Source organism: Rhinopithecus roxellana, chromosome 9, assembly GCF_007565055.1.
Source record: "Rhinopithecus roxellana isolate Shanxi Qingling chromosome 9, ASM756505v1, whole genome shotgun sequence".
NCBI classification, from domain to species: domain Eukaryota; kingdom Metazoa; phylum Chordata; class Mammalia; order Primates; family Cercopithecidae; genus Rhinopithecus; species Rhinopithecus roxellana.
In genome coordinates, this window is record NC_044557.1 from 53,772,822 (window position 1) to 53,795,570 (window position 22,749).

Below are 22,749 nucleotides of genomic sequence, written 5' to 3' on the forward strand. Positions count from 1 at the left end.
AGGGTTCCTGCTAAAATTTGCTGAGCAGAGTACTGGAGAGGAGGAAGCTGCAGAGAAGCAGCTGCAGAAATCTGCATAATTTTCTTACATCTAGCACAACACTAAACAGTACAGGGAGAAACCATGGGGCTTTAGGGATTAGCAGCTATAAGGGGCCGAGTGGAGACTTTGAAGGTATTCAGTTCTGGAAGACTTTGGAATTCTGGCCAAATAGCAGAGCCACCACCTCAAGTATTCAGCTGAAACCCCAAAAAGGCCATGCCCTGCGAATAGGGGTACCTTAATTTGCCCCAAACTAAGCCGCAACAGGATCAAGCAGGTCTGTGAGTAAATGAACTGCCTGCCAGCACAAGACTTGACACTCCTCAAGGAAGACAAAATCCAGACTGTAACAACAGCATCAATAATGTCCAGCACACAGTAAAAGATTACTGGGTGTCCAGACAAGAAAATGTGACACAATCAGAAAAAACAAGCAATCAAAACATGTAAGAATTGATACAAATGTTGGAAATCGCAGACAAGTACTTTAAAACAATATGTTCAAAATATTAAAATGACACTGAAGAAGTGGGGAATCTCAGAAGAAATACTAAGAAGTGAACATTGTATAGCTGGAAAGTACATTCTGAAAAGAAAAAGTTCACTGGATGAGCTTAACATACAGGACACTGGAGAAGAAAAGATCAATGAACTTGAGGGCAGGTTAATATAAACTATCCCAACAAAGCATAAAGAAAACTAAAAAAACAATTGCCAGACTTGATGGGATAGTATCAAGTGTCTAACATGTATAGTTGGAATTCAAAAGGAGAGGAAGACTGAGCCAGAAAAATACATATTTGGAGAATAAAAAGCAGAAAAATTTCCAAATTTCATTTAAGAAATCTACAACCCATAGATCCAAGAAACTCACACTGCAAACAGGATAAAAAGGAAATCACACCTATGCACCTAACAGATTGCTGAAAAGTAGGAAAGTTTAAAAGCTGTCAGAGAAAAAAGGGAACAATGATGATAAGAAATACATGACTAGAAAAAATGCAATCAAGAAGACAGTCTTAAATATCTTTGAATTGCTGAAGTAAAAATACTGCCAAACTAAAATTCTATATCCAGTGAAAATATTCTTGAAAACAAAAGTGAAATAGTCATTTTTGGATATGTGAAAGTTGAGAAAATATGCTGTCAGAAAACCTGCACTGCAAAAGGTGGAAATTCTTCACACTAAGGTACATGATACCTGCGTGTATCTACATGAAAGAAAGAAAAATGCCAGAAATGGCAAATAAAAATTATCTATTTTTCTCATTTCTTGAATTATTCAAAATCCAGTTGACTGTTGAGAATGTGTTTAAGCATAAACAATTTAAACAAAAAGTAAAAAGTTGTATGATTTAGGACATGTAGAGTAAAATATACAATAATTATAGCACTGTACAGAAAGACAACTAGAAGTATACTTTCCCCCTCCACCCCCGAGAGAGGGCATCACTCTGTCTCCCAGGCTTGATTGCAGTGGTGTAATCTTGGCTCACTGCAGCCTCAACATCCCAGTCTCAAGCGATCCTCCTGCCTCAGCCTCCCAAGTAGCTGGGACCACAGGCAAGTGCCACCACACACAACTAATTTTTTGTAGAGATGGGGTTTTGCCATATTTGCCCAGGGTGATCTTAAACTGAGCTCAAGCGATCTGCCTGCCTTAGCCTCCCAAAGTGCTGGGATTACAGGCATGAGCCACTGTGTGCGGCAGAAGTATACTTTTATCAGGTGTATACATTATACAATTAGTGGTGTGTTATTTTAGATAAGAATCCATATCCTTATGGTAACTACTAAAAACAAGTAAAAGGTACAACTATAAAGCCAATAGAAGAGATGAAATGGAATACTAAAAAATAAAGAAGGCAGAAAAAGAGAAACAAGGGACAATGAGAAAATAAGCATGATCATATACTCCAACTTAACCACAGCAATAATTATATTTACATACAAGTGGCTTAAGCACCACAAACTTAAAAGCAAAGATCATCAGATTGAATAAAAAGCTTCAACAAGGTTTACAATAGCTTTATCCAAATATAAAGATACCAATAGGTTATTAAGTAAAACTGGAAAAAAGACATACCATGAAAACACTAATAAAAGACTTCAAGACAAGTATTAGAGATAGATATTTTATCACAAAATGTTTAGTTAATGGAGAACATATCAATTCTAAATGTATATGCACCTAATTATTGAGTTTTAAGATACATAAAAGACAATGGAGAACTAAGACAAACTCACAATCATAGTTGGAGATTGAGTAGACAAAATCAGAAAGGATGTAAGAGATATTCAATGGCATTAGCAACCGCTGATCTGACATTTATAGAACAACTACACTCCTAAACTGCAGAATACTTTTTACATGCAACCAGAATATTCACCAAAACGGGCCAACAATATGCTTGCCCATAAAACAAGTCTCAAAACATTTAAAAAGATTAAAATATTACTGAATATGATCTCTGACCACAGTGGAATTTTAGAAATAGTAACATATAGAAATAAATAACAATTAACTATTATATCTTTCGGTAGATGGAAAAATTATATTTGGAAATTAGTCCATATGTCAGTGAAAAAAAATCACAGGGAAATTGGGACATTTTTTGAGCCAAAAGATCACACAAGTAACCAAATTTGTCACATGCAGCTAAAGAGGTGTGTTGAGTGCAATTCTAAATACTCAGTTTTGAAGATGGGTTTAAAATCAATGATCTACAATGGACTAGGGAAAAAGAGCAAATTAACCCTAAGTAAGCCAAAGGAAGGAAAGTGAAAATCAATGAAATAGAAAAAGGAGAGGCCGGGCGCAGTGGTTCATACCTGTAATCCCAGCTACTCAGGAGCCTGAGGCAGGAGAATCGCTTGAACCTGGGAGGTGGAGGTTGCAGTGAGCCAGATCGGGTCATTGCACTCCAGCCTGGGTGACAGCGAGACACAGTCTCAATAAATAAATGAATGAATGAATGAATAAATAAAAGAAAAAGGACATACACTAGAGAAAAATTAATGAAATTAAATGTTCTTCAAAAAAATTTAATGTAATTTATAAAGCTCTAGCTAGATAAGAACTAAAGAACACAAGATTCAGATAACAAGAGATTCTACGACATATTATAGACATTTTAACACAAACACTATAAACTTTTATACCAATACATTTCACAACTTACTGGAAAATATGAAGTCCTTAAAAGACAAACTACTGAAACTACTAGAGGCAGAACATCTATAGCTCCTTGAGATAAAAAATACAGACATTGATAGCCACTGTAATAGGTAAGAAAAAGAAAAGTCAAAAACAATCGGAAGAAGTAAAACTGCCTGTATTCACCAATGACATGATTGTGTACTTAAAATCCTAAGGAATCTGCGAAAAAAAAAAAAATGCCAGAATAGGTGAGTTTAGCAAGTTCACAGGATCCAAATTCTATACACCAAAAGTAATTGTATTTTCATATAGAATAAATAAATCATTGCAAGATGAACTTTTTGAAAGTATCACAGTACCAAAAAATGCTTAGGGACAGATTTAAAACAGATGGCCAAGCCTCTACAGTGAAACTACAAAACAATATGGAAAGAGTAGATCGATCGAAGTAAATGAATAGACATATTACATGCATGGAATGGAAGACTGAATATTTTTAAGATGTCAGTTCTTCACAAATTGATTTTTAGATTCAGCACAATAATTCTAGCCAACTGTTGGGATAGAAATTGACATGTTCAGAGGACTGATATATCAGACTTCTAGACTTCCTACATAGTCCTGACTTACCATTTTTTGACTAGATGGTAGTATAAGAGTGATACACATTCAATAGAAAGCCTACTTTGAATTTTGGTCTTTTCCCTGGCTAGTAATGTGCCCATACAATACTTAATCTTGCAATGCTGGGCGGCAGCAGCAAGCCACAGCTCCCAGTCAGCCACAGCATCAGGAGGGTAAAAACTGATTCTTGCTCTTTGTGAATAACACTATTCCTGCTAAACCGTTAGTGTCAGTGCCCTTAGTGCCTTCAACCAATGCTTCTACTCAAGCCTAATCAGTAGGGAAATTGATAATCCTGTTGCTGTCGTATTCCCCATCATGCCGCAATTTTAGTGCAATGCTTCAAACATTCTTCAGGCCCAGTGTGCTTTCAGCTGTGTATGTTAATAGTGAGTAGCTATATAATCATTCTGTTTTTTGCTTTCAGTTTAGTATTCAATAAATTAGATGAGCTATTCAGTACTTTACAATAAAACAGTCTTTGTGTTAGATGATTTTGCCCAACTATAGGCTAATGTGTCATGAGTACATTTAAGGTAGGCTAGGTTGATGTAGGTTAAGGTGTATTAAATGCACTTTTGACTTAAAATACAGTATTTTCAACTTACGTTGTGTTTATCCCAACTTAAGGAGCATCTATGCAGCTACTGTAATTCAAGGCAGTGTGGTATGAGTGCAAGGATGGACAAACATTTCAATGTAACACAACAGAAAGTCCAGAAACAGATCCACCATTATGGTTAACTGAGTTTTTACTAAATGGCAAGGTAATTTAATGAGGAAAGGATAATTCTTTCAATAAACAGTGTTACAATGACTGGATACTTGTATGGGGGAAAAAAGAACCCTGATCCATAATTCACAACATACATATCAATTCAAGATGGATCACAAATATAAAAATATAAAGTTTATATAATAAAGCAGAATACCTGAAATCTTGGGGTTAAATTGGAGAGAAAAAATACAAAACATCAAAGAAAAAAATTAATTTGACTTTGTCAAAATTTAAAACTTGTATTCATCAAAAGACATAAAGAAAATACTCAAGCCAGAGACTAGGTGTAATATTCTTAATACATATATCTGACAAGAGACTTGCATCTAGAATATATAAAGAATTTCTATGAACCAATTATAGTTATCAGGGATATACAAATTAAAACCAAAATGAAACAGCACTACACACCCATTGGAATGGTTAAAAGGAAAAATACTGACACCACCAATATTTGTAAAGATAGGAGGTACTAGAACTCTCATTCATTATATTCATAAATTGACAAATATAAAAATTTCTATAGGTAGGGCAGTCTTCCTTAGAAAGGGATTGTGGGCATGACAGAGACCAATATTAATCTGTCCATTATATTCCTTAACTGTAAAATGGAGACCATATGTTCCACCAGCTTCACTCGGTAATTATGATACATGGCTATTAACAGACTCAAATGACTCCATTTTATCAATTAATATGACCTGTCAATTCTGCTTCTAAGGTACCCCATGTTCTATCCAATGTCATACCACTATCATAATTTCAGTGTTCATAACTCTCTGTAATATTTCAATAATCTAACTGATCTCAATGCATACAGTAGAAATTGCAGATTGACTTACCTAATTCCTGCTCCCTAGGAAGGCTGAGAAGCTTTAAAAAAAAACCTTCATTTCCCTAACTCCCTTGCAGCTGGAGTTCCACCTGCAAGTAGCCAGAACTTGGAAGTAAGTTTAATTTGGTTCTGGCAAGTAGATGCACTTCCACAAGATTTGGAAAGTGAGAGTGATGTAGAGGCCAACCTCTTGTCCCTTTTGTTGCTTCTGTTTACAAGGGAAGTCATGGAAATATGGCCTCCATTCCTCACTGTTCCATTTCTCATTCTCCAGACAACTAAGCAGTTGTAGTGATTCTTGATTGGAGCTTCCTTCTTGCTGGATCACAGGTACATGAATATATTCTCGAACACAGAGTTGAAAATCACTTGTCAATAAAGTTTGAAAAAAGACATTCGTTGTTTCTTACCATTTCCCTTTAAGGTAGAAAAAGAAAACAATCTCACCATTTCTACTTTGTAAGCAGGAAAACTAGGACTCTAAATAAGCTCAAAACAGATACACACCCAGCTCAGTAAGACCACCAAAAAGGGGTACAGGTCTTTCCATTCTGGGGAAAACTAAACCCATGTTTGATGAAGTCTCCACATGGTATTCAGTTTCTAGTACTAGAATAACATGTAGGTGACATCTGCACCACTGAAGCCATTCTGTTTGGATCACTAGAGTTTAGGTAAGACTACAGCATAATGGAAAAGAAATAGTATTAAAAGAAAAATATATTGATATTCCTATAATTTTTAATATAAGTAAAAAAGCAAGGTGTAGAACACTGTGTATGTTATGCTATCATTTGTGTAGGAAATTATTTAAAAATAGGAATTTGAATAGGACTCAAATATCCCTGGAAAGATTCATAAGAAATGAGTATCATGAATTTTTTCTGAGGGGAACCAAGTAGCTAGGACAATGGTGGAAGGGCGACTTTAGTCTTTACATACATTTAGAATTTTGAACTGTGAATAAATAACTATTTAATAAACAAAACACATTGAAAAATGAAAAAAAAAAAAAGATGCAATGACAAAGCCTGAAAACAGAACAACTGTTACACACAAAAGAATCAAAGTTTTGTGCATTTTATTTAATAAATTTAGGCCATAAAATACTGTAACTTAAATCTCTTCTATACACTATATATATTAATATAACCTTATTGGCCTGAAGTAGATGCTTACTAGAAGTTTTTCCATGGCTTCTTTTTAAAATCCTCAGTTATCTTCTCCTTTTTAAATAAGGATTGTATCTGCAAAGAAAGAAATTGGGTTAAATGATATTTAGATAAGGGATAGTATTTCTTTTAAAGGTAAAGGACTTTCAAACTGTAGTCACACTTCGGCGAATAGGATAGGAATGACAATTTTGTCCTTAGGATCAGATATTAAGCACAGACATTTTTATTTTCATTTATCCCTTTGATGTTGCTTTGATGAAAATATGGTAAAAACCAAACAAAAAAATCAACAATAACAAAAATCCTGTAAAGCTTTAAAATAATTAATGAAAACAGTTTAAAAATGAAGGTATGTTTACACTTCTTTATGGCTTCAAAGATCCCCATTCCTCCACTTAATAAAAGCATATCATCTGCATAAAAGAGCATAATCTCCTTAAAAGTAATTAGCACTTTACAACATTTTCTCCTACAGCAGTTAAACAAATATGGCTGAACAACCCATCTCATTTGACTAATGACAAATCAGTACTGTTTGTGAACATTTTGTTTTTTGAGACTGAGTCTGGCTCTGGAGTGCAGTGGCGTAATCTCAGCCTGCTGCAGCCTCTGCCTCCCGGGTTCAGGCGATTCTGCTGCCTCAGCCTCCTGAGTAGCTGGAACTATAGGTGCATGTGCCACCACGCCTGGCTAATTTTTGTATTTTTAGTAGAGACAGGGTTTCTCCATGTTGGCCAGGCTGGTCTTGAACTCCTGACCTCGTAATCCGCCCACCTCAGCCTCCCAAAGTACTGGGATTACCCAGTCTGTCTGTCAACATTTTTACCAGTAATTTATACTCTCAAGTATGAAATTAGAGAATCAATCTAATTGGCTGCAAAATAGACTCAAAAATAAAGTATTTCTTCATTCTGTCTTTAAGTTGGGAAAATATTCCTCTCCCCTAGCTGATATCTACCTCTACAGTATTTTACTAATATTTCAGAGGCAATTATTATAATAGCTTTGTTAGGTCTGCAGGAATGCTGAAAATGTATTAAATCAGAATTAAATTATAATCACATAGTACAACTCTAAAACCTCCCACAAAAACCTGCTTTGAAACTCTAATCCAGCCTTTTGTTTTTATGCATGTGCCAATTAAAACTAAACAAATAGTCTGATATTTTACTTGTCTTAATTCAAACTCAATCATAATTCTACTCAGAGCTGAAAAAATCTCACAAATCTACACAACAGTTTCACACAATTCAGGAACCGTCTTTTTGCCTGAATGACCCCATACAAATTTTAAGTATCTTATAATACAACTTAACCCCAAACCTCAATGCTATATTCAATTAACCCAACTGAGAGGTGCTTAAGTAATAAAAATAAACACTTATGTTAGGTGAAGGGAATAGCTGTCTATGAGGACACAAGAAACAAATTCTTAATTTCTATGAGTAGAACTAAATTTTATATACATCTCTCAAAGGTACATGAAAAAGCTGAATCAAACTTTACCTAAAAAGATCATCAGCAAGAGACTCTTCTTTTGCATGTTGATTTTGTACCTGTCAAAATTAACATAATATCAAACATTTGCTCAGTGGTGAATATATAGTTAATGAATTGCTATGGTGATAGGTCACTGTCATCTTAGAGATTCACATCCTAGAGGTCACCAAGTCTATGAGTTCTTGCCTCTACAATATTTAACGGATCTTCTATATTTTCACTCCATGCTAATATTATTACAAAAGAGCTCTAATTAAACAGCTTTCTCCCACCAATCTCCACTCAAAGACAACCAATGTATATTGCTAGTTTGCTGAGTTTCTAAACACTCTTTCCAGCAAAACCCTTTTACTAAATGAGATTTCAGTGCTTGGGGATCAGACCACTGATGAGACTAAGAGGGCAACATTTACCCCACCTTCAACTACAGCAGCTCCACAGTTAAAAGGGCTCCTGTGTTCTTGGTCCCAAATCAGGGCTTAGAGGCTGCTGCTAAATTACCTCTCCTCTAAAGTCCTTTTAAATACAAACTCACTAAACTACTACAGCACCTTACAGAGTCAAAATCAAAAAATCCCTGTGCTGAGTGCATCTTCCTAAATAAAGTCCAGCTATGTCCCTATCATATGCCATTTGAAACCCTTCAGTGACTTCTCCCACCTACCAAGGAAAACACAAACCCTTGCATTTGACCCACTGAAATGTGCAAGGTTCTTCATAACCTGGTTCCATTTTACTTTCCTAATCACTTCTCAACCTCCTCTTCGTGGGCTCTGTATGCCGGTTAAAACTGAATCACACAAAAAAGAAAAAAGCAAAACCAAAACAAAACCCCAGAATCATCTCCTAATTCTGTGACCTTCTATCTGCTTTTGTTCATGTTTCTCCCTCTGCCAAGGAAGTTAATTCCTTTTTTCCCCCTCTTCCCACATGTAATCATCTTTAAAGGTACATTCATTCAATACTTATTTAGTGCCTCTTTAGCAAAGGCTTCCTAATCCCCTTCTTTCCAAAACAATGCCCGCTATGAAGAACTCTCCCAAAATTTCAGCTACGGAATTCCCAGGATGCTTATCAATTTCTACCTTCTGTTACAATTATTTATGTTTGCACCCTATCCTCTCTAAAAGACCAGAAGTTCCTTAAATACAGATAGAGTAAGTCCTGACTTAATGTTTTCGATAGTTTCTTGGAAACTGCAACAGTAAGTGAGATGACAAACAGCAGATCCTTGAATCATGTTGTTTTGTTGTACTAATGAGAAATAATACTGTTTATGTCATTTCGCTTAAAGTTGCAGCTTCCAAGAACCTACTGACAATGTTAAGTAAGGACTTACTGTGTTTATTTTTACTGTTACTAACTTACATTTGAATGCTTCCAGATACTATCTTAAACACTCTCTCTCTCTCTATATATATATATAATCTCACTTCATTTTCATGTAACTTCATTACTACTATTATACTATTATCTCAATTTTAATCAATGAGGTAACAGAGACTTAGGTAACCTGCAGAAGATAAGGGAACTCAGATGGAATAGCTGGGATTTGACCAGGTCTGCCTTATTAAGAGCACCAGCTCTTAACCAGGCTGCCTCAGGGCTTCTGAATCTCTACAGCAAGCCTACAAGAGTGACTTGCAGGGATTCAATCTTACAGACTGATTTTTCTATCATATATGTGAAACAAAATTACATCTTATCTTTTCAGATTTTCTAATAGGGATAGCAGAACATAAATAGGAAGACATAGTTTTAATAAAACAGTTGTCAAAATAACTACTGGTATCATTTTTCTAAATATTCTTAGAGGTTTCCTGGGGAATAATTTTAAAGTTGTAGCATAGTAAAGAAAAAACAGTGAGGAGAAAGCAGTTTTATTTCATATATTTTAGTAAAAACATATAAAATAGTATTGAGAAACAGAAATGCCTCATATTACCGGCATTTTTCAGAGGTCTGCGGTAACTACTACTCATAGTCTTTCAAATTCAAATCAGGTTGGATACAGTTCAAATAATTTTTATGTTTGATATACACAATGAAAGTATCTTAAATTCAAGGGAACTTCAGGAACTGACACAGTGATTATGAAAACTAAGACTGGTGGGTCTGCAGCAGAGGCAGAGAAAGAAGGATGAAAAAGAAAAATAGGAAGGGAATATAGAAAAAGAATAGCTGCAGCCAACAGGGAAATGAGATGGCAGTACAGAACATTTACATAAATAAGCAGTAGCCACGCAGCAAAAGAAAGTCAAGTCTGTTATAGAGTAAGTCCTACCAATAGCATCTAAAATGATTCTAGCAAAAAGAGAAGTGATTTGGTGAAATCATCTAGAACACAGTCCATCTAATTCCTAATGAAATAAGCAAAAAATAGAAAAAAGTGAGCAGATGTATGATGCATCATCGTTCTCTCAACTTCTTCCCCATCTAAAATTAATCAAACAAAACTTGACCATGTTAATTAATGAAGGAAAAGAGTTTAAACCATGTCATACACTTAAAAAGTGCAGCTGTGCAAAGAAGCAAATGATTCTGATGCAGCTGATTCCTAATACTGTCCCAATCCATTAAAAGTGCTACAGAACTGGTCAAACCTGAGGATTCTTACTAATGCCCCAAATTTGGGGAAAAGGTAGCCTCAACAGGGAAAACAATTGCTAGTGGGCTGCTAGGAAGGGACTAATGGTATAGAAGGTCAAGAAGTGGGGCTGACACTGACTGAACACATAGGCTCCAAGGATCCCTAACAAATTAGGTAAACAACCCAATAATGCTAGGTTATTCTCTTTTAGCTACGCATACTCCCTGGTACAGGACATTTAATTAAAATCCCAGGAGACAGCTAGCCCAAGCTGCACACAGCTCTAGCTGAGCCCTTCCTCTCCCAGATTCAATGTCTTCAGACAACAGAAACTAGATGGGACATGCCATGTGCCATTGACTGTTTCAGCATGATGCCATGCGACAGTGAGGCACAAGGGAATTCTGTTCTTTAATTTTTATTTTATTTATTATTATTTTTGAGATGTGGTCTTGCTCTGTCACCCAGGCTGAAGTGCAGGGGCTCCAATCATGGATCACTGCAGCACTGACCTTCTAGGCTCAAGCAATCTTCCCACTTCAGCCTCCTGAGTAGCTGGGACTATGGGCACATGCACTACCATGCCCAGTTAATTTGTTGTGTTTTGTTTAATTATCATTTATTTATTCTTTTTGTAGAGACAGGGTCTCAAGATGTTGTGCAGGCTAGTCTTGAACTCCCAGGTTCAAGTGATCCTCCTGCTCCCAAAGTGCTGGGGTTATAGTCATGAGCCACACCATCGTGCCTGGCTGAATTCTGTTCTTATGGGCAAGCTAAGAATGTTATAAGTAATTTTGATTATACTCAACTTCTGTCTCACAAACTGGCTTCTGAATGCAATCCCTGCATAAGATGGCATATGATCCTTTATGTAGCAAACAGAATATCTGGATAAGACATTTCCCTTTACCCAAGTAAAGACAAAAACAGGAAAGGGATACTGGAACAGAACATGCAGAAAACAGATAAAGAACCTAATCTGCAGGAAATAATCCATGAATAAAAAGCAAAATAGAAATATGAAAGCAATGAAATAACAAAAAATTAGATGTTAACAGAACAATGAAATGAAAAAAGAACAAATGCTAAGTAAAAGAACCATAATAACAGCCTTTCAGAATTAAATAAATTAGAAATAGCTAACACTCTAACACTTTCCACTGTTATAAATGATTTATATGTAGTATCTGATTTAATCCTCCCTCGTATGTCTGTGAAATAAAGGTACTATTACTATTCTCATTCTGCACAGATGGAAACAGAGACATCAAGTAATTTGCGTAAGGTCACATACCTGGTGAGAAACATTACAAACACTCTGAAATTGTAAATTTTTGATACAGTGAAAGAGCCTAAGAAAACCACAGTGAATGCAGAAAAAACAGATGTGGAGGACAAAGGTAATCCAATAAAACGATAGTTACATCTTAAATGTAGAGAGCCCAGCAAATATAAAATATTTTAAAATATATAATAGAAAAAAAGTTCCTTGGGAAAGAGAATTACACCTGCAAATCAAAACAGCATACTATATGTCAGGAAAAACTAATGGAGAATGATCGACACTGAGATGTATTCTGACTGTTACTGGCTTTCAAGCTTAAGAAAGACAGCTGTGGTCATGCAAGTCACCTAAAAAGGGGACAAACAGGACTGGCATAAGGTGAGGGAAGCTAGGTGGGAGGAAGTACTAATAATGTCCTCACTTTTCGCTGTAGGGAGCCAACAAATAATTGTATATGTGAAGTTAAATATGAAGTTTAAAACAACTACCAAATCTGACTTACGGTGGTTTTTATAGTTTTCCTCCTTAATATTAGACAGATCTCACAAAATATCTTGGAGGGAAGAAACATTTACAGAAATTCAGCAATGCCTTCAGTTTAACTTCTTCCTATCAATGTCTCCCTTCCTTCCCAGCCTGTCCCTGCCTCTCAGTACTCCTCAATGAAGAGATATCTGGAATATTGTTCACTTAACTGTTTAAACAGGTAATTTCTGGGCTTTAGGTTTTCACATCTTCATTCTTTGTGTACTGCCATAGTTCTGTGGAATGCACATGTTATAAAATAATAAAGCCAATTTATTCTTTAAAAAAGGAAAGGAGAAAGGACGTGATTTCCATTCTTTCATTTTTTAAAAATAAGCATCCTGAATGACCTTAACAACTCTACTTCATGGGTGACTTTCCTAAATAACCCTTTTTTAAAATAACTGATAGAAAAGCATTTTAAAAAGTGAATTACACTACACCAACTATAAAGCAAAACAAGGAACACTGAGAGATTAGCAAGGACCACAGTCAGCTTTTACCTTGCCCTGTGAGTATCTGCAAGTCATGAAAAACCTGAACTCTGCTTTAATGTCTACATGGGGTATGAGTGATACGAAAGAAAACCCAAGATGGTGACTTTAATAAAAGACCCAGCACTAAAGGAAGAAAGAGAAATAAACCTTACAACACAGAAGGAGCTAGCAAAGAAACTTGCCCATCTTCATCCTGGCACTTAGTGAAGGAAAGAAATAAAAATCTCATTTGAAGTTTCTAAACAAGCTGGCCTTCATTCACTCAGGCTTCTGGTCCAAATATTAATACATACTAACTGTCTGGGTGATTCAAAGAATCACAAGAAGATATTTTAATTTAAAGTGGTCTCATATTGGTAGAAGAAGACTGGTAGATAAAAAACATACCTTTTCTAGGGGAAATAAATCTGAACTTAAGACTCAAGAAAACCTCACAGATTTGAGTTCAAAAGAAAACAATCGGTTCATATTCAAAAATCACAAAGCACAAACTTGAAAACAAGGTACTGTAAGAGCAGAAAACAGATCAAACATTTTAGTAATGGTATCATTAGGCAAAGAATATAAAAGGGGAAGCTTGAAAAAGAGCAAGGAACAAGAAGATTTAGAAAGAAATAAAACAGACTTCCAGTAATGAGAAAATAAACGAATGGACGCAATGCCAACTAGAGTTGAAGACAGAAGTAGTAAATTGGAAGATGACCTGCAGCAGTTGCCAAAAATATAACCCAGAGAAACAAAGGCATGAAATACACAGGAAAGGCAAATGGAAAAGAAAATTTAACTTACATTAAACTGGAATTCCAGAAGGAGATAATGGGGAAAACAGCAAAAAGGTAACTAATATTCAAGAAAATGAATGAGAAATTTTCAGAATTGTTAAAACACAATCTGTAGTTTTAAAAAGGCCAGTCCCTTGACATACTATTTAAATGATATATGTGTAATATCCTCCACATTCTTTGAGTTTTCGTTAAATTTTTGTGGCTTTTATCTCCCCCTTCTCATTAGGAGGTAAAATGAATTTCTTAGGTCTCGCTTTTTATTTTTATTTTTTAACAAAAATAAATTTAGTATTCCTTTAAAGAAGTGTTATGGAAGGGTATAGATTAACGTTGTGTAACTCAGGAACTTTCCTGAATGAATGACTTTATGTCACTTATTTTAATTTGGTTTTAAGAAGAAATTGCTTGAAGGCCACCATAAGGGACCAAAGTGCAATTTAAACAAGTTTCTGGGCCTCACTTCCTACTAACCTCCATTTCCTGCCTTAGCCACTCTTCTAGTTCTGTATTCTTTCGAGCATGATGAGGTATTAGATCTGATCCTCCAATGATGTGTGGAAGTTTTCCTGCTCCAGGATATGTGACCTATTGAATAATAAAAGTAGTACATTAAAACATATTAACAAACAAAAATGACCATTTTTAAAAAAGATTAAAAAGCAAAGATGGTAAATCATGCATAAGTACCAAAGACGTTTATATTCTACACATAAAAGTTAGAGAGCAATAACTCTGTTCTAAACCCATCTGTTTTTGCCCTTATCTTTTATAGCTATTACTATATACAGATCTGGACATGTCATGGGATATATGTATTAAAAATAATTTAACACTTTTAATTTGGAGTTTTTATTTTAAAATGGCCTTACCTTATCATTTAACAAAGCAACTCCAGATGAACACAAACACTACAATTTACAGCACTACTGTATTTTGTTCTAATGACTTCAAAGCTTAAGCTCTTTCTAATATTGATAAAAATTTAAATCTTTTTCAAAACTTTCCAGTTCACTCAGTCCTAGCAGGAGATGTTGGGGATGCCAACAATTTACACTTTCAATTAATATTTTAATTGTTTACAAGTAAAGAGGTACTTTAAGAAAAGCAAATTCCATGTGAAAATGCCTATCAAGATCATTGTTAATACTTATTAGTTAATACCATTGTTAATAGTAACAGTTCTTTAATATTTGTAACATGCTTTTAAAATTCCGATATATGAAGTAGAAAGAGAATCTTAAATTTATTTTCACCCCTAAGCAGTATTTTAAAAGTTTAAAAAGCACCATGTCATTAATTGGGAGGGTTGTTTGAGACAGGGTCTCACTCTGTCACCTAGGCTGGAGAGTGCAGTGTGAGGAGACAGAAAATCACCTGGTGACCATTGAAAAGGCCCAGAGACAAAACTTCTCTGAGCAATTTAGAAGGGAACAAAGACCAACTGGTGACCATCAAACAGGCTAACTGGAGGCAAAACTCCTTATGTGGGGAATTTAGAGGTAATCAAACTTCCCCAGTATCTAAAGTTGGCTTCTGATTCCAGGCCTCTTTCAACTTTTAAAAGTAACTAAAATTTTTATACATCTCTGGAATGCCATGCTGAAACTCATTTTACAATCCCAAGTTCCCACCTTAAGGTCCATAAATGCTCCTAAGGACAATCTGCCACAGTGTGCTCACTCCTCTCGCTGAGGCGCCGCTCTGCATTTTTCTGCAGCGTTCTTCCTTTCTAATAAACTTTCCTTTTCCAAATCTATACTGTTGTCGGTAACTTCTTTTTAGCAGCCCGTGAGCTGACCACTTCCCAGTGCTGGGGCTCTGATACCTGGCCCAGCACAGTGGTGTAATCTTGGCTCACTGCAACCTCCGCCTCCTGAGCTCAAACGATCCTCCGATTTCAGCCTCCTGAGTACCTGGGACTACAGGCACACATCACCATGCCTAGCTAATTTTTATATTTTTTTGTAGAGATAGGGTTTCACCATATTGCCCAGGCTGGTCTCAAACTCCTGGGGCTCAAGTCATCCACCTGCCTTGGCCTCCCAAAGTGCTGGCATTACAGGTGTCATCCACCAAGCCTAGCATGACTCAGAGATGTAAAGAACTCAGACAAATTCCTGCACTAATATCAATCCAGTTAAACATCTTCCTATAGAAATTTTGGATTGGATTTCTTCTATAGTTTCAGAACAGATTACTTGGTTAAGGATAGCAGTTTAAGCATTTTAAGTATTTCCAAACCACTTTCCAGAAATTTATATTACTTCATACTTCTTCAGTTGTTAATACACCACTCTGTGCCAATAGTAAACATTACTGCTGTTTCTTTGTAAAACTATAAAAAAAGTATTTTGAATTTTATGAGATCTTGTAACACAATATTAAACATGAAGTAACCATGTAGTAAGAATGCCTTTGTGCTATTCATGAGCCTCAGATACAGGGTGAGAAAAAGTGGGTGTTAAAAAAAAGGTATCGTGGTGCCATTTAAGTGGAAGATATTTCCATCTTCAGCTCTAAGTAGAAGAGATTCTTCCCGTCAAATGGAGTTCAGAACCCTTTAGAAACTATTATAGTAGGTAGAAAACTAATTTAACTGTGAAATGTTAATAGTAAATGCTCACAGTAGAGAGAAAAACCTCTACCACTTCACAGTCATGACAAGATCATGTTATAGAGGAAAGCAGTTTTCCACAAAAATTACTTTTGAGTAATTACTGTACTCTGATCAAATGGGTAAGTAAAGGCTAGCAGTCAGAAGTAGGTCTGGAGCAAGAAGCAAATGTAAGACAACAAAAGAATACCTACTGGATAGAAGTCTTTTTTTAACCATTACCGAAAAAATAAGTATCAGTTCCTTAATGAGCAGAAACTCAGGTCTGATGATGGTACTCAGCATACATATTTACATTGTGTTTTATATGTAAATATAGACTACAGTTTGAATTATTAAATATGCTCAGTTATTTTAAATACATTTTAATCTTCATAAAGTCCTGAGCTAAAGATCCTCTTCGGGTAGTTGTAGACCAATATTAGACTAACAGAGAAGATCCTGTGATTATCAACAAAAACTTTCTGCTAATAAGGAGAGAAAACCAGGTAAACAGCAACCTGTAAAGAATTCAATCTTGATGAAATCTGTTTCATTCTAGGTGTTCAATATATTCATTAACTGTAAGTTCATGACCTTTCTAGAAGAATATTTTTAAGCATTTCAAGCAGAAGAAATAATATCAGTTTTCAACATAAACTGCTTTTATTTTCGTTTAGCATCATTGGTGTCTCTAAAAACATTTCAAACACTGACCTGTTGTGATACAGCTGAAATACCTACCTTTTTGAATTTCTTGAAATTGTTAAGTTGACCATAATCATCATTTATGCCAGATGGATTTCTGGAAGTAGAGTTTTCAATCACCAGTGATCTAAATTCAGTCAATAACAGCTTTCTTGGAAGCATCTCACTATCATCCTGAAGTTTGTCATTGTTCTTAAATGGGGTTAAGATGGATAGGTAAGAAAGAGAAGAAATAACAAAGAAAAGTCTCTTGTCATTTGCGAATCTATAGAAAAAAGTTCAAATACCTGAAAAAATAGTAAAAATGTTTTATTTCTCATACTTGAACTCTGTATTTGGAATCAAATCATATCTAATTCAAAATCAGAAAATTACTTACTCAAATGCTCTATAACTTTGGAAACATTTATACTCATCTGTGATAGAAGGCTAAAAACTGTGAAGTATTTTTAACCTAGTAGTTAGTTCTAATAAATATCATCTCAGTAAATAATTTACCTCCAGATATATATTTTATTGACATAAAATCTCAGCATTGTCTGCTTTTCATTAAAATTGTACACTGAGATAATATACCCTGTTCTACAGGTCCTCATCTACTTTTCTTAAACTTTTGGGATTATCAATAGTTTGTATTTTTTATTACTCTTAACATCTCAAAAAAGTCAATCATTAATTCTGGACATACTAGCTCATTAAATGACAAGCCATTTTTAATTCAAGATTAATGGCTGTTAAATTCACCTGAAGAGTCCTTCCTGTTATCTTTCAATTGCTGGATGAGATTCTTGCCTTCATGTCATTTACTATTAACTAGTCAGTTACACATCAACGTTGTTACAGCTGCTTAAGGTTGACATCTTAGTTCTTTTAAGTGCTGTAACTATGTAATTAATATGCAAGTTACTAATAGGTCTAAGATAAAAGCAGTCAAAAAGGAAAAAAAATGGGGAAAGTCAGAAGGTTCATCTGATAGTGACAGAATGTAAACAGCACATTATTAAGAACAGCCTAAACTTTTAGAGTTTACAAATATTTCCCACCCATTACTGTATCTGATATAAATTCCGCTAGAAAAGCATCAACCTCATTTTACAGAGTATTTGAGGTTCTTAAATGTGAAAATGACTTGTTCAAGGCCACATATCTAAGGAGTAGAAGGCAGGGAATTATACCCTTAGTATAATACCTATAGGATTTTCTCTATACTCTTCACTGCATCATGGTTATAATATGATTGATCCAGGCCGGGCATGGTGGTTCACGCCTGTAATCTCAGCACTTTGAGAGGCCAAGGCAGGTGGATCACCTGAGGTCAGGAGTTCGAGACCAGCCTGACCAACATGGAGAAACCCCATTTCTACTAAAAGTACAAAATAAGCCGGGCGTGGTAGCACATGCCTGTAGTCCTAGCTACTTGGGAGGCGGAAGCAGAATAGCTTGAACTCGGGAGGTAGAGGTTGCAGTGAGCCGAGATCACACTTTTGCACTCTAGCCTGGGCAACAAGAGCAAAATTCCGTCTCAAAATACATAAACAAATAAATAAATAAATGAAAGAAATAGTAATAATAATATGATCGATCCATTTCCAGGCACAATCATGAAGTAGGCCAAAATTAAGAAAGAGAAATAATCCAAAGAATGTAAAATGACAAAAATTGATGAGATGACAGTCTCTGTAAGCCAAATCCGTAAAAAATTAACAAAACGTTTCTCACAGATATTTCTTCTTTAGTTGACCATAGTGATCCTTCCTTGAGTTCACGTTTCTTCCCAATTTCATTTTCTTGCTAAAGAAATAAAATAAAAAATACTGTTCATACAAGTTATAAAATGGTACCTTTCTATCACTTCTTGACCTTTTGAATAAAATGAAGTGTTAAATGGTTCCTTTCTAAAAACTTAAGAGATATTCATGTTATGTATAACCAGGCATTTGGCTTTCAACTGCTTTCCAAAAGAAATTATGAGATGAAAATTTATGTTGAAAGAGATACTGTAGTATCAGGGCAAAGAACTGGAAGCAATCTAAATCCATATAAATCACATGCTTCGAGAATATTTAACAGTATGGGAAAATGATTATAAGTAAATTAAAAATGACTACAAAATTGCACTAACAGTTTGCAAACTAAAATGTAAAGAGAAAATACTAAAATATTAATCATGGTTGTCTGTAGATGGTAGGATTATCAACAAACTGTCAGTTTGTTTTATTTTATACATGTCTGTATGATCGTGTATTACTTTTATAATCAGAAAAGAAACATTTTAAAAGAATTCAAGTTTACAATAGTATCTTAGATCACACTTAAAGAAGAAACAGGTACTTCAACTGTTTAAGATATTTGGAATAAAAGTGAAGACTGCCTTGTATATAGTCACAGTGTCTTTCACATTAACATGTCTAGATCATGTTCTGGACAAAACAATATTACACAAATGGGTAATGAAAAACGCTTAACTTGAGATACAATTCTCTTGGATGCAAAGTGGGGGACATAACATTTTACATCACATTTTCAGTAATACAGCAGTAAGTCATGAAAGTTTTAAAAAGGAAGTTGGAAAGGGCAGAAAAACAAATGTACTTTGTGCTTGCCTAAAGAGTAAAGAGGATACTGTAATCAATAGGATTAAATGTATGTTTCAGGCCTATCACGTGCCATTTTACTTAGGCTGAGTACTTTCACATAACATTTACAGAAAGTTGTTAACACAATCAGAACATTTTACTCCCTTTATACATGAATACAAACTCCCTTTATGCACCTTCTCCCCATCCTGCCCTACTCTCTCAAAGTTGCTCTTCCTCCTGAAGAAGTTTTGATTTTCCAACTCAAAGAATCATAAAACCTACCTAGATACTCAGACTATAAGCTTGGAAATTATCTTTTATCCTTTCCTATCTATTTATTTCCCATATAAGCAAATCACCAAGTCTTGGGGATTCTACCTCAATGCCTATCAAACTTCTCTTCTCAAACTGCCTTTCATAGTAGATGCCCAATGCCTACAGTAATCGAATAACTGAGTGAATTACACAGTGAAAGCTGACAAAAGTAACAGTCAAAAGCGCATGGCAGACCTGTGTTTAAGTCTCAGTTGTCAAACCTAGCTATGTGACCTTGGCAAGTTACTTAATAACTCCCACTGTCAGTTTCCACATGTGTTCAATAGGTGTATTTAACTACTGCATTGTAGGGTTGCTGTAAATATAATAAAGGTATCCAATAAGTGGTAGCTATTACTACAGGATACTGGAAAATGCTACAGTTTTAAGAATTTACTAATGAGTATTGAAAAAACGCTATATAAAAATGCTTAACTTGAGACAGGAGGGTGGAATGAAGTGAAGAGGAAATATACTATAGATATAGGGGATGCTGTTAAGGAGAAGAATGTTAAGGATCTTGAGTCAGTTTTGCATTTTATGGAGACTGTGAAACTGAAAGTAAGGCCAAGACACAGCTATCTATGCATAGCTATCATTCATATAAGGATAAAGTCCTAGCAGGAATATTAAGCTAATAGTTTTCCATTTCAGCTGATAGGAAATCTTACAGACATGCTATAATCTAAATTTAGATCCAAAAACAGAGAAATGACAGTTCTACCATCAACATCTTTTGGAAAGTGCCTTTCTGAAATATAGCTAAGGATTCCAATACCAAAGAGAAGTATCACATTTTTTGCATTCAAAAAGTTGCAAAAAAAAAAAAAAAAAATTCAAGGATTAAGAAGTATTTTTCTCTTGACGGTCACTTCTGTAGCTAAAAAAATTAAGCACCAATTCCTTTAATCCATGAAATTAACAAGGACTTTCAGACAAATTCTTAAAATAACAAAAATAAAATAATTTAAAACAAACCCACATTGAGTAAGGTTGATGGATTTTATCAATGTCAATTTCCTGGTTGATACTGTGCTATAGTTATGCAAGCTGTAACAACCAGGGGAAATTAGGTAAAGGGTTCACTGCATGTGAACAATTATCTCAAAATAAACAGTTTTTAAAAATAACCTTACATTGAAAACAGAAACACTTTTGTACCTATTACAGATTCTTACCAAAAATATTATAGTGCTGGAATACAGTGATTTAACTTGTAGTAGTTAACCACGTGGTATCCCTGGGGAATTGGTTCCATGACTTCCCATGGACACCAAAATCCATGGATGCTCAAGTCCCTGATAAAAAATAGCATAAATTTTGCATATAACCTAGGCACATCCTCTCATATACTTTAAATCATCTCTAGAATACTTATAATACCTAATACAATGTAAGTGCTATGTAAATAGTTGTTATGTAGGAAATAATAATTTTTAAAAAGTTTCCACATGTACAGACGCATTTTCTTTCCCAAATACTTTCAATCACAGGTTGATAAAATCAGAGGATGTGGGACCCACTGGATACAGATGGCCAACTGTATCTCAATTACAGATACTGCAATTAAACTGCTATTCCCTCTCCAAAAGCCTACTACAACATATTTTGTACTGTAATTTTCATTTAGAATGTCATGAATTCTGAAACAGTAAAATAAAGGAAAAATGGAATTATGCTATAGAATCACAGGGCAAAATAAAATAATTATATTTCCTGATATCATTATACCTCATATAAACCTTACATATTAAATGAAAGTTCTGGTCTATGAAAGACTGTTTGATGGCTCCCATGTCAAGGGTGTATAGTGCTCAGTTCTTGTCTTTCCCTGTCTGTGCTCTAACGCCCAGTGCCCCGAGTGACATAAGCCCTGGGAGAATGTGCAGTGAAAATAGGTCTTCAGGAAAATTAATTAGCAGTCATCCAGGATGAGCCAAAGAGAGCTGTTACAAACTAAAACTACAACCACTTCCAGACAGATTTGTGGCATCGTAGCAGTGGACTAATCTGGGATGGAATTTAAGGGAAAAAAAGGGGGGTGGGGGTAGCTACTTAAAAAAAGATTAAAGTCACCTTGGGAGGCCAAGGTGGGTGGATCACGAGGTCAGGAGATTGAGACCATCCTGGCTAACACGGTGAAATGCTGTCTTTACTAAAAACACAAAAAAGTAGCCAGGCGTGGTGGCGGGCACCTGTAGTCCCAGCTACTAGGGAGGCTGAGACAGGAGAATGGCGTGAACCCAGCCGGCGGAGCTTACAGCAAGCGGAGTGCAGCCACTGTACTCCAGTCTGGGCTACAGAACGAGACCCCGTCTCAAAAAAACAAAAAAAGATTAAAGTACGTACTACGACAAGAAGACTAAAGAAAATAAGAACATGTCAGAGAAAATCAGAGGAGAAAAGAGCACAGCAAGGGAAATGCATTTCCAAAGCTGTGGCCAAAGTAATGTAGAAAGTGCCTAACTTTCTAAGCACTTACCTGTAATATTAAGTAACTGAATACAGATTCTGAAACAGTCTGGAACTAAAGTAATAATGTAAATCCATAATGCAACAGAATAAAGATAGCTTTACAAACATATGTAAATGTATTAAACTTAGCAAATGTCTTGGATTTCAACAAATGTCACATTAAACTAATTTACCTAGCTCTCCACCATAGTAGAAATTGATACAGAAGTGACTTACAGAATATACAAATCTCTTGTTTCACTTAGTGCTTCTGTGAAATGAAAGCAGTCTTAAATCCTTCACA

At 35.2% G+C, this 22,749-nt stretch overlaps 1 protein-coding gene across 3 annotated transcripts in view; it reads right to left on the minus strand.

The window, feature by feature from the left end:
- Nucleotides 1–4,560: 4,560 nt before the first annotated feature.
- The window catches only part of NBN (nibrin), a 58,530-nt gene continuing 40,341 nt past the window's right edge, over nucleotides 4,561–22,749 (minus strand). For 2 of the 3 annotated variants that reach the window (XM_010353855.2, XM_030937534.1), the window contains exons 12-17: nucleotides 18,817–18,888; nucleotides 17,134–17,289; nucleotides 14,268–14,381; nucleotides 8,121–8,170; nucleotides 6,619–6,686; nucleotides 4,561–5,856 (exon numbers count right to left, since the gene is read on the minus strand). In XM_010353855.2, coding sequence (XP_010352157.1) covers nucleotides 6,656–6,686; nucleotides 8,121–8,170; nucleotides 14,268–14,381; nucleotides 17,134–17,289; nucleotides 18,817–18,888 — 423 coding nt within the window. In that variant the 3' untranslated portion in view covers nucleotides 4,561–5,856; nucleotides 6,619–6,655. Of the gene's footprint in view, nucleotides 6,687–8,120; nucleotides 8,171–14,267; nucleotides 14,382–17,133; nucleotides 17,290–18,816; nucleotides 18,889–22,749 lie in introns of all 3 variants that reach the window. The other variant, XM_010353854.2, reaches the window with a different exon arrangement.